The sequence below is a fragment of the Sprattus sprattus genome (genome assembly GCF_963457725.1).
Source record: "Sprattus sprattus genome assembly, chromosome: 5".
In the NCBI taxonomy this organism is placed as follows: Eukaryota; Metazoa; Chordata; class Actinopteri; order Clupeiformes; family Clupeidae; genus Sprattus; species Sprattus sprattus.
The window spans coordinates 21,320,836-21,336,144 of record NC_137924.1 but is presented as its reverse complement, the minus strand read 5'-3'; the positions used below and the strand labels follow the sequence as shown (position 1 = coordinate 21,336,144).

General features: G+C 44.7%; 1 protein-coding gene across 2 annotated transcripts in view; it reads right to left on the bottom strand.

The window, feature by feature from the left end:
• The window catches only part of adcy5 (adenylate cyclase 5), a gene marked incomplete at both ends in the record, with an annotated part of 70,003 nt that overhangs the window by 14,405 nt on the left and 40,289 nt on the right, over nucleotides 1-15,309 (bottom strand). For both annotated transcript variants that reach the window (XM_080839415.1, XM_080839416.1), the window contains 4 exons: nucleotides 468-609; nucleotides 963-1,121; nucleotides 4,544-4,671; nucleotides 8,629-8,740. In XM_080839415.1, the coding sequence (XP_080695541.1) occupies nucleotides 468-609; nucleotides 963-1,121; nucleotides 4,544-4,671; nucleotides 8,629-8,740 (541 nt within the window). The remainder of the gene's footprint in view (nucleotides 1-467; nucleotides 610-962; nucleotides 1,122-4,543; nucleotides 4,672-8,628; nucleotides 8,741-15,309) is intronic.

The following is a 15,309-nucleotide window of genomic DNA, read 5'->3' as shown; positions in this document are numbered from 1 at the left end:
AGCTTCACAAAGAATAAAACGTGATTGGATAAAATCTATTTTCTCCCCATGCTCCAAGCAGCCACATTTTGTGACTCGCATTAATCAATAAAATAGTAATAATAGTAGTAATAATAATAATATATGTAGTTCCTTTATTAATTTATTTGCTGTTTACAGATATGATTTATGTTTTGTATTGGCATTATTATCAGACATTGTGACCAGCAACTTTTGGATTGATTTCGATTTTTGGATTGATTTTAATTATAGATTTTACGAGGCAAAAGCCGGTAATTACCCGCTGATAGAAACCCAGGTGTGTGTCTGCGTCTGCGTGTGTGTGTGTGTGTGTGTGTGTGTGTGTGTGTGTGTGTGTGTGTGTGAGTGAGAGAGAGAGAGAGAGAGGGAGAGGGAGAGAGAGAGAGAGACAGAGATAGAGAGAGAGAGAAAGAGAGATAAAGGGGAGGGTCACATGGTTATTTCACCCGTTTCTGGCTGCAGCCCACGATGAGGTAGGTTTCGATGTTGTGCGTCTTCACGAACACGTTCCTCTCACCCCCATAGCCCGGCTCCACATCATAGTCACCATTCAGGTAGTTTAGTGTGGCTTTGGTGATATGGATCCGTCTGTGAGGCACACACACAAATGCAGGCACACACACACACACACACACACACACACACACACACACACATGCACGAACACACAAACACACAGGTACAGAATTATTTATTTTTAAACTCCTTGTTTGATCCACGATATGATTGACAGCAAGGACAAAACTTAAATTTTATCTGTATTGAATAAAGATGTGTAATATAGAATAAATAAAGATAAATAAATAAGGATAAACCTAAATAGAATGGGAAATCTAAATTAAGTGATCATTTTACATTTTAGGGTCCCCCAGTGAGACACTGTATGATAAAGGGTGTTCAGTGTGTAAGCGGTTGTGTATGAAGTGAAAAGGAGTACCCACCCAGCTTTGCCGCCAGCCTCCATGTGATTGGCTAGCGTGACGTCGTTGGACCACACGTCAAACTGCCACTTGCGCAGGCCCAGCACCCCGCAGTGCACCCTCCCACTGTGGATCCCTACTCTCATATTCACATTCACGCCGGTCACCTCCCGCACCAACCTGTGCAAGACACACACACACGCCATACACACACACACACAGACACACACACAGACACACACACACAGACACACACAGACACACACACACACACACAGACAAAATATTATTACATTACCTACTATTATTACCTTCTACAGTTTTTATCATCTGTATCATTTATACATAAATACAGTATAGCCCCTCAAATACGATCAACGTTACTGAAGCTCTTACACAACAAAGACAAATGTGATCGTAGACCTGTTTACCAACAGACAAATGTGATAGTAGACCTGTTTACCAACAGACAAATGTGATTGTAGACCTGTTTACCAACAGACAAATTTGATCATAGACCTGCTTACCAACAGACAAAAGTGATCGTAGACCTGTTTAAATTCTGATCAACTGAGAGGAAACGACTGCGCTGCCAAAGCAACAGAAACTGAAAAAGCTCGTATTTCTCACCTCAGAGGGGAGACACTGCACTCCAGCATCCCCAGTAACCTGCACTCCACTGACAGAGGCCTTCATGGAGGCCAGCTTGTTTGTGTGGCCCTTAATAAAGTGGGCGAGCATTCCCAGACCATGCTGCAATCCCGCAGATTTCATTACTTCCCAGGCATGTCAGCTTGGGCTAATGCAAATTGCTCGTGAGATGTCAAATTTCCTGACTAGGACACCCAAACGCATACCGAGACATTTCCTCGAGTTGTCAACAGTTTCCCGGACGAGATGTGAGGTAATGAGGACCATAAATGTGGTACCAATTTTCACTTCACTACCGCTCGAAACTTCGACCAGGGTACAGCTCTCAGCATCAATGCATGAAGGTCGGCAGATATTTCAAATCACTAAAGCAAATCACCAGCACACACCGTGCAGTACATTACTGCAGGAACAGACCAGCAGACCGCTATCAGCAATTCTTCCATCACCTTGAAGGGTACCAAGGGCAGGACTTGAGAGAAATGATCAACATGAAATTACAGTCACACATAATTCTAAGGGCAACAAGGAGTAAAAAAGTCCCATTGTATTGTGTTACTACTGTTGCTACTTTGACCCTCTTTAACACCTACTGGTGGCTCTTGTATCATAAAGATGTAACCAAAATGGTTGGAAGCAAAACATTTGTTAGACATCTAATGTATGTTTTTGTGTGTGTGTGTGTGTGTGTGTGTGTGTGTGTGTGTGTGTGTGTGTGTGTGTGTGTGTGTGTGTGTGTGTGTGTGTGTGTGTGTGTGTGTGTGTGTGTGTGTGTGTGTGTGTGTGTGTGTGTGTGTGTGTGTGTGTGTGTGTGTGTTCGCGTGTTTGTTTGTGGCAGGGTTGTTTTAGCCAGCAGGCATTTGAACTGCGTGCTGTAATGCAAGGCTGCAGACAGTGCTGAGTGCTGGTGTGGTGCGATAAGATTGGACCCGGGACAGTTCCTGTCCTTCCTTTGAAAGCCGAGGCGAGAGCAGAGAGCGCTGCTACTGTGTGAGGGCTGCCGGCAGCTAATCACGAGCTCAGACAGGGAGGCCAGGAGCAGAACCCACTGAGCTAAGCCCCTTTCAAAACAGACAAACAAACAAAGAAATAAACAGGAAAACAAATAAACAAGCAAATAAAACCAAAAAACTTTCATGATATGGCCATACTATTTTTGAAGCCCTGAGCATGCAGTGCTTTTTAATAGTAAAATGCTCAACTAATGTGAGTAGTTGAGTAGTAATGGGTGTAGAAAAAAGAGAAAAACAGGATGAAATTATATTTAAAACAAAACAAATGCAAAAACAAAACATCGTACAGAAGACAAGTCGGGTTTAAGTTTAAAAATAGGTACCACTATGACCCCACACACTTACAAATGCAAACAATGTGCACATAATTACAATGCAAACAGATAAAAGCACAACCACACAACATTTCTACCTCATAAAACTGTGTGCTCTTGTGTTCACTACACAACATGAGCCTTTACGCACCCAATACACACATAACAAACACATAAACTCTCAAGCAGTCTCCCTCTAACACACACACACACACACAGGCACAGATGCACACACAAGCACATGCACGCGCACACACACGCCCCCACGCACACCATCTTGTTATTCACCACTGACAGGTGTCTGATTAGAAATGCTGTTGCCCACTCACACTCCACCTCAGGAATCACAGCTCTTTGCAGGAGCTCACTGCCTCAATAACCGTGGACTGTGGGTGAGCAACACACACACACACACACACACACACACACACACACGCACACACGCACACAGAAACAGAGGAGAACAACAACAGTCTCCTCATCCAAAAGCACCAATCAATCAGGCCTATTTGCGAGGGGTATTATCTTGCTTGACTCACACCAATTAGAGCTGTGGAGAGAAGCCTGGGGCATGTGCTTCTGCCAGCCATGTCGGGCGAGAGGCCATTGCCTATCAAGCCAAAATGATCATGCAAATCATAAAGGCAAATCAGATTACGGTTTCTCTTAAGTGTACAATTCAAACCTCGAAGTAGCGTACTGCCTGTCTACCCAGGAACATACTAAGCCCTTATCTGTGCTAAAAGACAAGACGTTTCCACACAGAAAACAGCGTGGACACATGTTTTGCTTTAATATATGGCACACAATGTACAGCAATCAAACTAGCCCTAGATTTAATTTTCAATTTGAAATATTACCCTTATGCAATTCTGGTTCTTCATTAAAACAAAAATATTCATTTGTTATACAACATGCTTATTTAGGTCAGGTCTGAAATAAGTCTCAGAAGTCCCATGATGTGAATGGTACTTGTAGTTTGCCAGTGAATGGTTAAAGTTGAAAGGCCAAGTGTCTGAGAGGCTTTGAACTGGGATTCTTCCAAGCCCTGCCATAAATGATAGTTTAACAGTCCTCTAATCAGAGACACAGGTGCAATGACAGTGACAGATCAATGAATCATTCTGCGTGTGGAACAGGAGACAACACAGAGAAACCGAGAAACCGAGAAACCGAGATCAGGAGCGGACATGATCGAGTCGGATCTACACGTGGATTCAACCACAAGAGGAACACTGCTGAAGTGAAGTCAAGGTCTCAGTGTTTGACAACCTTTCCGTTTGAGTTGTGTTTGTTGTATCACTCGTCATGCACGCATTTAACAATCAAACCGTAAACGACTCGCATTACTATTCCCTCAGCACAAACAGAAATTCCCTAGATACAAATGAACAAACTATTTAACAAAAGTATTAACTGTCATTATTCAATCCGTTAGCTGACACTTAAAATAAACCCCCTTTTTTTGCATTAACAAAACATTAAGTAGCATTGACTGCTGTGGTCAATGTTTATGTTGATAACTACATGAAGCTAAACTAAACTAAATCAAGCACACGCAAAAAGTTGTAACTATTAACACAGCCCACTAAAGGGTCATGACCTAATGGTGGTGAATACTCACGAGATGGCCTCGATCATGTCCACCCCCATCTCCACACAGCAGTGAGCGTGGTCAGCCCGTGCCTCTGGCAGCCCAGACACACAGTAGTAGCAGTCTCCCAGGATCTTAATGCGCAGGCAGTGGTTCTCCTGAGGACAGAGGGAAAGGACATCAGCATCAGTTCGTTTCAGGAAGATGTCATGTCACAACACAAAGGTTACCTGGAAAAGAAAATATGAAATACTCTATGGAAAGTGAGTCTGTATAATACTCAGTGATCTGTATTATACTATACACACTCAAAGCGAGTCAATATAATACTCAGTGATCTGTATGATACTATGAAAAGGAGTATGTATCTAGTTTGGTTAAATACATTGCACAACCACATTACTGTGAAATGTAAACGGTGCCAGCAAATTAATTGTGTGTGTTTCAGAATGTTTATGATCTGAGGAGCACTGCTCCGCTCATTATTAGGCCTGGGCTTTTGTGCCAGTGCTGTTGTTACAGCTTGTAAATTGAGACTTTAATTATACTCACAATCATCCAAGCTATCGGTTTGTGCTAATGAATATAACACTCTGCCAAAATATGCAAACACAAGACTGGTTTCTTCTACCTTATATGCAGGCATTTATACTGTTATGTCATTAGTTTGTTATGGATGTTGATACTGAATGTGGTTGGCTGGCATGTCCGTTCCATTTGCATGATCTGTATGTATTGGAGCATGGAGCTAATCGAGAAGAACACGAAACACCTCCTCTGCAACCATGGCACCTCACACTTTAGGCAAAGGACACATTCTCCTTTGTGTGTCCTGTTTATGTCTGCAGACTCCAAAGATATTAAAACAACCACCTCTGCTACTTGTAGTGGACTTACTATGGATTTACCAGAGTAACGTCTACACTAACTGCTCAAACCAGCCGTATTACACCGCCTTACCACACCTCAGTCAGAACTGTTCAGGCCCTCTGCTCCCTGGCCTGAACTTTGACCTCTACATGACATGCTTGGAATTCCTTCGCCAGCTAATAGCAAATAGCCCTTCTGATTTAGAGCAAGCTATGGTATTTGAATGTTACATAAGCACACTGAATATATCATTAGTAACTAATCCTGGCCTAAACTGTGTAAGACCAAACACGTTTTAGTTTTTTTCAGGGGGTTAACATTCCCTGAGATATCATGTGTAAAGATTTTTCACATGACCTTTTATTAGTATTTTGTATGTTACGTAGCTCTTTGCGATTTGATGTGGCTGGTTATAGCAAAGCTTGGAGGCCACAGATCACTCATTAGAACAGACAATACCAGAAAGCACAATTCAACAACCTCACCATCACACATCCATCGTCCCACTGCCAGACATTCCCTTTTAAGGCTAAGGAATCTCTGATTTGGGGCACTGAAAACACATAATGTATAATTACTCCCCAATGGATATAGAAAGGCCAGTGCCTTCTCAAACAGAGGTATTAAAAGTACTAAAAATGGTCCTCGGTATAAAACACGACTAGACTGGTCTCTCACACCGCATTCTCCAAATTAGGTTAGTGGACAGTTTTTCTAGGAATTATGACATTTTGAAAAATTGGGGTGATTCACAGCCAAGCTCAAAAAGTAGTAGTAGTAGTATTTGATGGAAATATTACTAAAACCATCTCTGAATCGTATACAAATATCAAAAGCATCAGAATATCTGTCATTTGCTGGGATGGGGGGGTCTGCCTTAGGGGGGTAGTGTTGTTTTCTGTGGCTGTCCTCACACACACTTTGCCTTTGCCCAGCTGTATCTCAGGTAAAACACGAGACCAACAGGTGGAGCGTCGTTTAAACTCTACTGTATAAAACAGTGCAGTTCGTAATTGACGACAACAATTATTATTATTAGTCATTGTATAATGATGGTGGTCAGACGAGCACACTTTAGGAACACAGTGCTCTATAACACTGGCAGCAGCAAATCAATATTTGTAATTGGTCATTTATTCATGGAATTGGTTTAGGTTGTTTGGTGCTTTTCACAGAACATTTCATTGACACTCACACTGGCTTTTAGTGACTGCATATTATACACAAGCACATGCAAAAAAAAATACCAGCTAGACTACAAATATGTCCTCAAAGACAGTAACTGATAAGTCAACACATGAAAGACTGCTGTAAATGTACTGGTACACTTTCAAAAGAAAAACAGTCAACTACGCTACACTAATACGGCCAAAAGCAAGCCCAATTTGGTAAGTTACAGAGGAGCCTGGTGCCTTCTTTACACTCCGGTGGTTATCCGCTATGGCAGCATGGCATTCTTGCTTCCTGACAAACAGCATCTTTCTGACAGCAAAGGGTACACAAGGTCATAGTTAAAGAGGATAACACTGGACAAAAAAAACAACAACACTGATTGCTGGAGGAAGAAAAAAAATCTCAGTGCTGTTGGTCACCTACCAGTCAATTACTGCTGACTCATGAATGGACAATGCGGTTGCCAGAGGGACGGAGAGGTTGCCTTCCACATTCTGACCAGTTACATACACTTCTTCACAACCAACATGCCATACAAATCACAGAACAATGCACCGCTTAAGGCCATTATTCTGCCTTCAGACAATGCCATCTATTTCCCCAGTTAAATGCATATAAATGTCATAACCAGACAAACAGAAAGCTTTAGAATAGCACACAGAATCAGAAGTCCATTAGCAATCCCGACTGCACTGTACTGTGAGGGAGACGCTTATGATTTGTAAACAGGTGTGTGATTGCTATTAGCTCAGGTTGCAGTAATGAGGTCCGTAGGTCAGAGTGCTGATGGAACACAGAACCGTGCCTGTAAATGGAGCCTGGCGGACAAGGCCAGGTGGGAACCATTTAATGGGAACCATTTGGGAAACAGAACTGTGTTAGTGGGAGGTGTATCTGTGAGTGGGAGTGAAGGTAAAGCTTGCTGAAGGATAAGTGGTTGACTGCGACGTTTTTTTTCAGGGAGGGTTAAATGTGATGTGGGATATGTAGCACCACATATGAAGCGCCTTTTGTTTTTGTTGCCCCCGGTCCAGTGTCTTACCTCATCTGAGAGAGATTTGAGGAATTTACCCGAGAAGAGGCAACAGCCTTATGATGAGGAGGATTTCATGCTACCATGGTGAGCATGAGTGTGTGTGTGTGTGTGTGTGGGGGGGGGGGGGGGGGTGGGTGTATGTGTGTGTGTTTCTAGGAGGATGGCTCCCTCAGGCAGGACACAGGTCTATACCAGGCTCTGTCTCATGATAGCCACCTGAATGTCAACTCCAGCACATGGATCTGTTTAAGCCACAGCACTTACAATGGGCCCTATTGTTGCACCACTGAGGCAATATGCTCCAGTGTGTGTGTGTGTGTGTGTGTGTGTGTGTGTGTGTATGTGTATGTGTATGTGTATCTAGGCATCATTTCTAGTATTTGAAAATTCAACTGAATCCTCTGTAAATTCAGTAACAAATAATATCGCATGGACACATGTAACTCAAGTCTCTGTTTGTGTTTCCATGAGTGTATGAGACTGGTGGGGGCTGGTTTTGTTTCTGACAAACTCACGTACACACACACATACACACATATGCAGGTGTCAGCCTCTCTCTCTCTCTCTCCCCCTCCCACTCTCTTTCTCCCTCTCTCTCCCTCTCTCTCTCTCTCTCTCTCCCCCTCTCGCTCTCTTCCTCTTCCTCTCCCTCTCTCTACGCATTCTGGAGATAATGAGAAGATTACAGGGCTGCTGGAGTGTTAGGGGTATTGTGATTGCACAAACAATAAAACTCTCAGTTATTTCAATTAGCAGCAAACTAACACAAACCACCAGCATACGCGGGATGCCAGGCCAGCCTCCGGGGAGGTCAGCCCAGGCCATGTTTAAACCTGTTTTCAGCCAGGGAAAAACAGGACCCGCCAGCCAGCGGGAAAAAAAACAAAAAAAAGCATAGAGCGAAGAAGACAGTGTCATGTTATTAAGACGTAATTGAAGTCTATTTCCCAACTCGCTCATGTTTGCCACAACAACTCGTCGTGGATGTGTTCTGTTGCCATGGGGACGTGTCGGGGCTTTGTGGGTTGGTACTCACCGCTGCCAGCTTGTCGAAGCGGGCAAAGAGTTCGTTGAGCGTCATCACCAGCTCCTGCGCCGTGCACTGGGAGGCCAGGCTGGTGAAGCCCTCGATGTCAGCGAACAGGATGCTGTGACCAACACAACGGGGACAGAAAGAAAGCAGGACGTTAAAATGCACAGAAATGCACAACATGAGGGGTGATTGTCGGCCACTGTTTAAGGCAAATATCACACACACACACACACACACACACACACACACACACACACACACACACACACACACACACACACACACACACACACACACACACCTCTAATGTGGTAACTGTGACTCAGCCATGGTTACCGTGCCAATACCCCTCTCTCTCTCTTTATGCTCATGCGTGTGATTCATTTTCTGATTTCAGAAAAGAGGCCGATCCATAGTTTGATCCACGATGGACAAAAAGTGTGCACGATGGGGAAAGGAAACAAGAAGGTGAGTTAGAAATGGAAAAACATAAAAGAAAGAAAGAGAGAGTGATTAAAGGGGGGGGGGGTGAGAGGGAGGGAAGAGAGAACAAGGAAATGAAATAAAAACGGCCACACAATGCCGCAGATGATCTCATGGGGCGTAATGACTTTCTGTTCTTTTGAGGACTGAATCATCTGTGTTTTCAACAGGGCCAGGGCACATTATTCACCCCGGCTTTTGATTTGCAGTGCCGGGCGCCGTGGCCGCTGCTCAGGTGAATCCACTACACTCTCCCAGAGGTGGGTGTCAGAGGCTGCCGGGTCAACGGGTTGATAAAGCCCTCCCTCTGGTGTGCATGGCGACGAGGCGCTAATGGAGCAGCGGTGTGGTGTCTATGGAGGGCCTCCCTCTCAAGCTTTTATTCTCTAATGCACTTAATTCATTAATGCGTAGGTAAAGCTTGGATTCACACCTGCCGTCAAAACTCTTCAACTGCACAGTGGGCGTACTCAGTTCTTGAGGGACAAGAGATGGCGAAGAAGAAACAAAACTTGGTGTGAAACTTACCTTGGTGTGAATTATTATTTTTCAAAACAGCTTGCTGTCTGTGTGTGGTGAAGCCAATATTCATCATACGTGCTTTTGCTTCCTGTTCTTATCCTGTCTCAAGGTCCACACTTCCTGTTTGTGTGTCACTTGTGCTCAGTGGGCCACCTCTGATTCCATTTGTGCCTAATTGCTCATCTGTATAATGGAATCATTACACACAAACACACAAGGACATTCATTTTTGCCATGGGGTTAGGAACTACGCTTGTCTGATTCTGTATGCCGTTTATAAATACCCTGCATTAAAAATACTATGTTTATATATATATATATATATATATATATATATATATATATATATATATATATATATATATGACAGGGTATTTTAGTGTTTCTGTCCTGTACACACTGAAACACATTCAGCCCACTGTGAGGATATTAAGTAGAATGCAACATTATATGTTGTTAAGAATAAGAATAAGATGTTAAGACGATGACAGCGAGATTGCTCCCGCTTATTTAAGATATTGCATGTGTGCCTTTTTTTAATTGGATGTATTATATGTGTGCCTAGTGCTAGTCAATAACGATTCCTTTGGTTCTGGGTACAGACTGAAAGAAAACCAAGGAGTGACCTTGCTAGGCTGGTAGTGTTAATGGCTGTTGCTAAGTACCTCAGTTTTACATGAATTCAGCTATGAAAGCTATCTCTCAAAAGGACATCTGAATCATCTGAATTGTTAAGCAAATAGTGTAATTAAGACTGGGTTTACCTGAAAAAATACTGATCAGAACCGTATCAGAACGTTAGAACACAACATTTAAACAGAGAGTTTTAAATAATAACTTGCTAAAAACACAAGCCAAGCTGTCTGAAGATAAACTGGTAGACAGCTTTTAATACAGTGCCTTTCAATTGTTCCTTCAGACAAAAGCATCAAACATCTCTAGTGTGAAATGATGCTACCATAGGTCATCAGAGTCCCCATCCCTCCATCCATCCATCTATCCATACATCCATCCATCCATCCATCCATCCACCCCTTCAGTGAACCGTGTGTGCCTTGGAGAGTCCGCTGCCATGGCAACAGATTGCTAAACAGCAGAGGACGAGTCACCAGAGTCTGGAGTGGAGCCCAGGCTGTAGGTCACACAGGGGGGAGGCCACACAGGGACCTGGGCTTGTGGGTCCTTTCTCACATCAGACGGTGGCCAAACAGGGACAAGATGAACGATTTGCCTGACCAACCACTGGTAGATTAGCATTGTTTTGTTTTTCCTGTTTGTTTGTACATTTGGGGCCACCATTCTTTCTATTTATAACCACAAATACATAATCCCCGTGCCTTCCACTACCGCCGGATTATGAGGCATGAAAACATTCCCTCTGCACCACGGCGCTGATCCATTCAAGGCCAATTTCCGACTGGGACCTCAGCAGAGCTTTTGTGCGGCCCATCTGAGCCCAAACTTAAACCCAGATGCTCAGACTTAAAACATCAGATTGTCACTTCAACCATTCCAAACTTTCCAAGTGATGCCTGCACCTCCTCTCAGGCAGACTCTCTCCCATGACAAACAGGGCAGTGATGGGTAAGCCAGAGATTCAGTGAGACTGTTGATAGCCTTCGTCTCCATTGATGTACACTGGTTTGGTTTTGAGATATGGTATTACGATTTTATTGTTATTCGTTTATTCTGTGCAAGGGACAGAATGCAGCAAAGCAACAGAAACCCAACACGGGAGACACGTTGGTGTAAAAGGCTTCATTCAACGCAGTGCTCTTGCAAAAGTGTCAAAGTATCTTGCATTTGGCGAGTGAAAAACATCTCTTATCATCTGCCTGTTGCGTAGAAACGCTTCGGTTGCACGGCGCTGGAAGGGCTGCGAGAGTGAGAGACCCGACTCTCCGTTCCTAAACATGACCCACTCCCTCTCAAGGTCCAGCCATTAGCAGCCTTTGCTTGCTGAGTCACCCACTAGCCATCCCGCCTAGAAACACTTTATTGTCAGCGCAGTAATTTATGGCTCAGTGGTGACAGAGCATTGAAGACAAGGCCACGGTTTCTTCTTTTTCACGCCTCCACAAAAACCCAGAGGTAGGCGCATGAAACAAAAAGATACACCAGGTTTTTTTTACCAAATACCCTAATTTTCTCCTTTGCTCCGCTTTTACTCTTAAAAATAATTTGATTGTGCGACTCATGATGGTGGCTGGTTTAAGCAATATCTGAAAAATACCATGAATAGTCATTTTTAACAAGAGAGGTGCATCAGTGTGGGTCATATGGTGGTTTGCTTTGGAGAAGGTCAAGAGGGATCAGCAGATGCATTTTTCACTGCAGAAAATGACGACAGCCTTGAACAAAAAAAGAGAAAAAGAAAGAGAAAGAAAGAGAAAGAAAGAGAGAGAGAAAGAGAAAGAGAGTGAGAAAGAAAAAAAGAAAGAGAAATAGAGACAGAGAAAGAGAGAGAAAGAAAGAGAAAGAGCTAGAGAGAGAAAGATAGAGAAAGAGAGAGAGAGAGAAAGATAGAGAAAGAGAGAGAGGGAAAGAACGAGAAAGAGAGAGAAAGAGAGAGAGAGAGAGCCCTAGGGTAGGAATGCAAGCATCGAGTCACACTTCCTGCTTACATAACACGACATAACATAACCCCCCCCCCTCAAAAATCAGTCATGGGTCACTTGGTGCTCATATCAAAGGGAGTCGGCTGAACTGGGCTAGCGTGGCTGTACCGTGTCCCCTTAGCTTGACCCCGTCATTCTGCTGGTGCTGGTCGACCTACTCTTTCATCTCAGTCCGTGATTAACCTCACAGTGTTGTTTTGACGAACCCCCCCCCCCCCCCTCCCACACACACACACACCTGACATATCCACCCACCCACCCACCCACACATCCACCCACACACACACACACACACAAACCAATCCTCCTGGCCCTCTGCTTTTGACTCAGCTGGCCCTGTCCTCGACTCATATCTCTACTCACATTCTGTCGCTCATACCTGCCTCACAAGAAGCTTCCTGTTTGTCACCCGCAGTTTGATGTGCCAGGGTGTGAGTGAGGTGCCAGTGTTGGTGTCAGTGCACATCGCCCATGTATGCAGTCTGCACCTGCCACTCACTTAGATCATTAATTCCTCGCCTTCGCATTTGTGCTTCTAACAAATGCCTTGTCCAAAAATGCATGCAGTTGGACATGCTTATGCCAAGTCTGTGTGACGGCAAGGACCATTCTCTGGATACTCAAGATTTAAGACAAATATATCAAAGCACAAACTGACAAAGCGCAACAGAGAGGTTAAGGGAACTCTTCACAGAGACAACACACAGCCATGGTGTTAAAGGACACTCTCTTCCTTCAAAATCAGTTTCTCCTCATTTGGGTGAGGATAAAAGAATCAGGCTTCGGTCTCCTGACCAACCGCCGGTGGTGTCAAGCCATGGGCTCCAAGACAAGCTACCACACAAACATCATGCGCTCCCATCCTGTCCTTTGTTTTCCCCATGAAAATCCCTTTCAGTACCCGCTGTCCCTCTCTCTCTCTCTCTCTCTCTCTCTCCCCCTTTCTCTCCTTCTCTCCTTCCCCTTTTAACTCGCTCTCTTCCTCTCCCTCATACACTCTGTCCTTCCACTGTCCCTCTGTTTCTCTCTTTTCCTCCCTCTCTTTCTCGCACTCTCACACACATACACACACCATTGCTCTCGCTCTTTCACGTGCCTTTTTTCTCTCTCTTCCTTTCTTTTCTCTTTAAAATATGCACTCTCCACCTCTCGCTTTTAAACTCTTTTCTCTCTGTTCCTCGCCTTTCCTCTCTCTGTCCCTTCCTCTCTCCCCCTCTCCCCCTCACTTCCTCCTCTGCTCAGCAGTCCTTGCCAGGAGGCCCCCTCTCCCACTGCTGTCTGCCTGTCTGCTGCTCCTCGCAGCCCCAATTATGGCACAGCACTCACACGCTGCATTAGCCGGGGAAATCAGCGGTGCTCGGCATACACTCAGCGCCAGAGGCCCCAGATCGGATCGGATCGGACCGGATCGCCCACCCCCCCCTCCCGGCCTAGCGGGCTGCGAAAACACCCCTACCGGGCCACAATCAGGCACTCAGCATCCGTTACAGGCCGCTGTTGTAGCCGCGACATGTTTGCTCAAGGCCACAAATAAATACGGACACAGAGATGCACAGCCTGCGTGCGGAGGAGCAGGATTATCTAGCACAGCCTGCTCATGCTTGTGCTTCACTTATGAGCTTGGTCACTTTTTCTAACCTCATGTTTGACTGTTGATGGCAATAGTGAACAGCTATGCACTCTTGCACATGGGTGGCTCTGGTGGCGTTTGTGTATACGCTGCTTGTTTGTTTGTTTGTTTGTTTGTTTGTTTGTTCACTCCCTCTAGCTGCTTTTTCATTGATGCCACAACAGCATTCTCCTTCTCATCCATGTCAATGTGTCAATGGTATGTCCCTGAGGTAAGCTAAAAACAGGAGGGGAGTACTGAAGGGGCTGTGCTCATTTCAGTGATATTATTGGCATGACGAATGCCTAAGTTCTGATGAGGAGATCACTGCTAGTAAATCAATGATAATCTTTGTTGCATTAGTAACTCTCAGGTCAACTGGCTCTTACAAAACTGATAACCCAGGGAGAAAGATGTTTTCATGTGCTTAAACAAAGATAACGTTTTTAAAAATAGCCCCACAAAAACACCTTCTGAGAAAAGCTTATCGGCTACACTGTTGTGAAGGCAGTTTAGAGCAGCCTAACCAAATGTGTGGCCAAAAGCCCGGAAAATGGCCAGAGGAGTTGCTGGAGAGCCATGAAAGCGGTTGTCTGACATGTTTAGATCAGACTGAACACTCAGCAGAGGAAACACTCTCGGGGTGAAACCTCATCTCCTCGTGCCTTAATCTGCCCTGCTTGAAAGGGCCCAAACACAGAGGCAGATCTGCCATTTCCCTGCCTTTTAAAACTCCACTCCTTCCGCTTGTCAAACAGTTTCTCGCCCTGCGCAAATCTAATGGCGTTTGGCCGGATTTTCACCTTCTATGCTTTCGGGAAAAGTCTCAATCCATCACTTCCTGCAATGTGTCGCTGTAAGAGGAGGACGAAGAAGAGGGGAGAAAAAAAAAGTCTTCACACTTAAACCTTTACAAAACAGTTCCGTCCTCGTGGCTGCCTGATCGGATCTCTAAACAATGTACTGCAAACAACTGGAGTGACACACAAGAAGGACAAAGAGGGTGTTTGTTATTGCTAAACGGGGAGGGCGCACCCCAAAGCCTGGCTAAGAGGGGTGGAGAGGGGGAGAAGAGAGGGAAAGTGTGGAGGGTGGAAGGGAGGGAGAGAAAGAAAAACAGAAAGAAAGAACAGAGAGCAAGAGAGAGGAAAGGAAAGAGTAACCGAGGAAGAGAGAGTAAGAAAAGGAAAGAGTAACAGAAAGAGAGTGAGTGAAATGAGAGAGAGAGAGCGAGAGAGAGAGAGAGAGAGAAAGAGAGAGAGAGTGAGTGGAAGCGAGAGAGAGAGAGAGAGCGAGTGAGAGAGAAGGAGAGAGAGAGAATCACAATGGTGGTTGTTGTGCGAAGCTGCATCTGTGTGTGAGAGCTGGCAGAGGGAGAGGAGATGAGGCGAGAGGCCCGTCCAGCACATGATCACAGCTAAACGTGTGTGCAAACAGTGAGGCGCGCTCTGC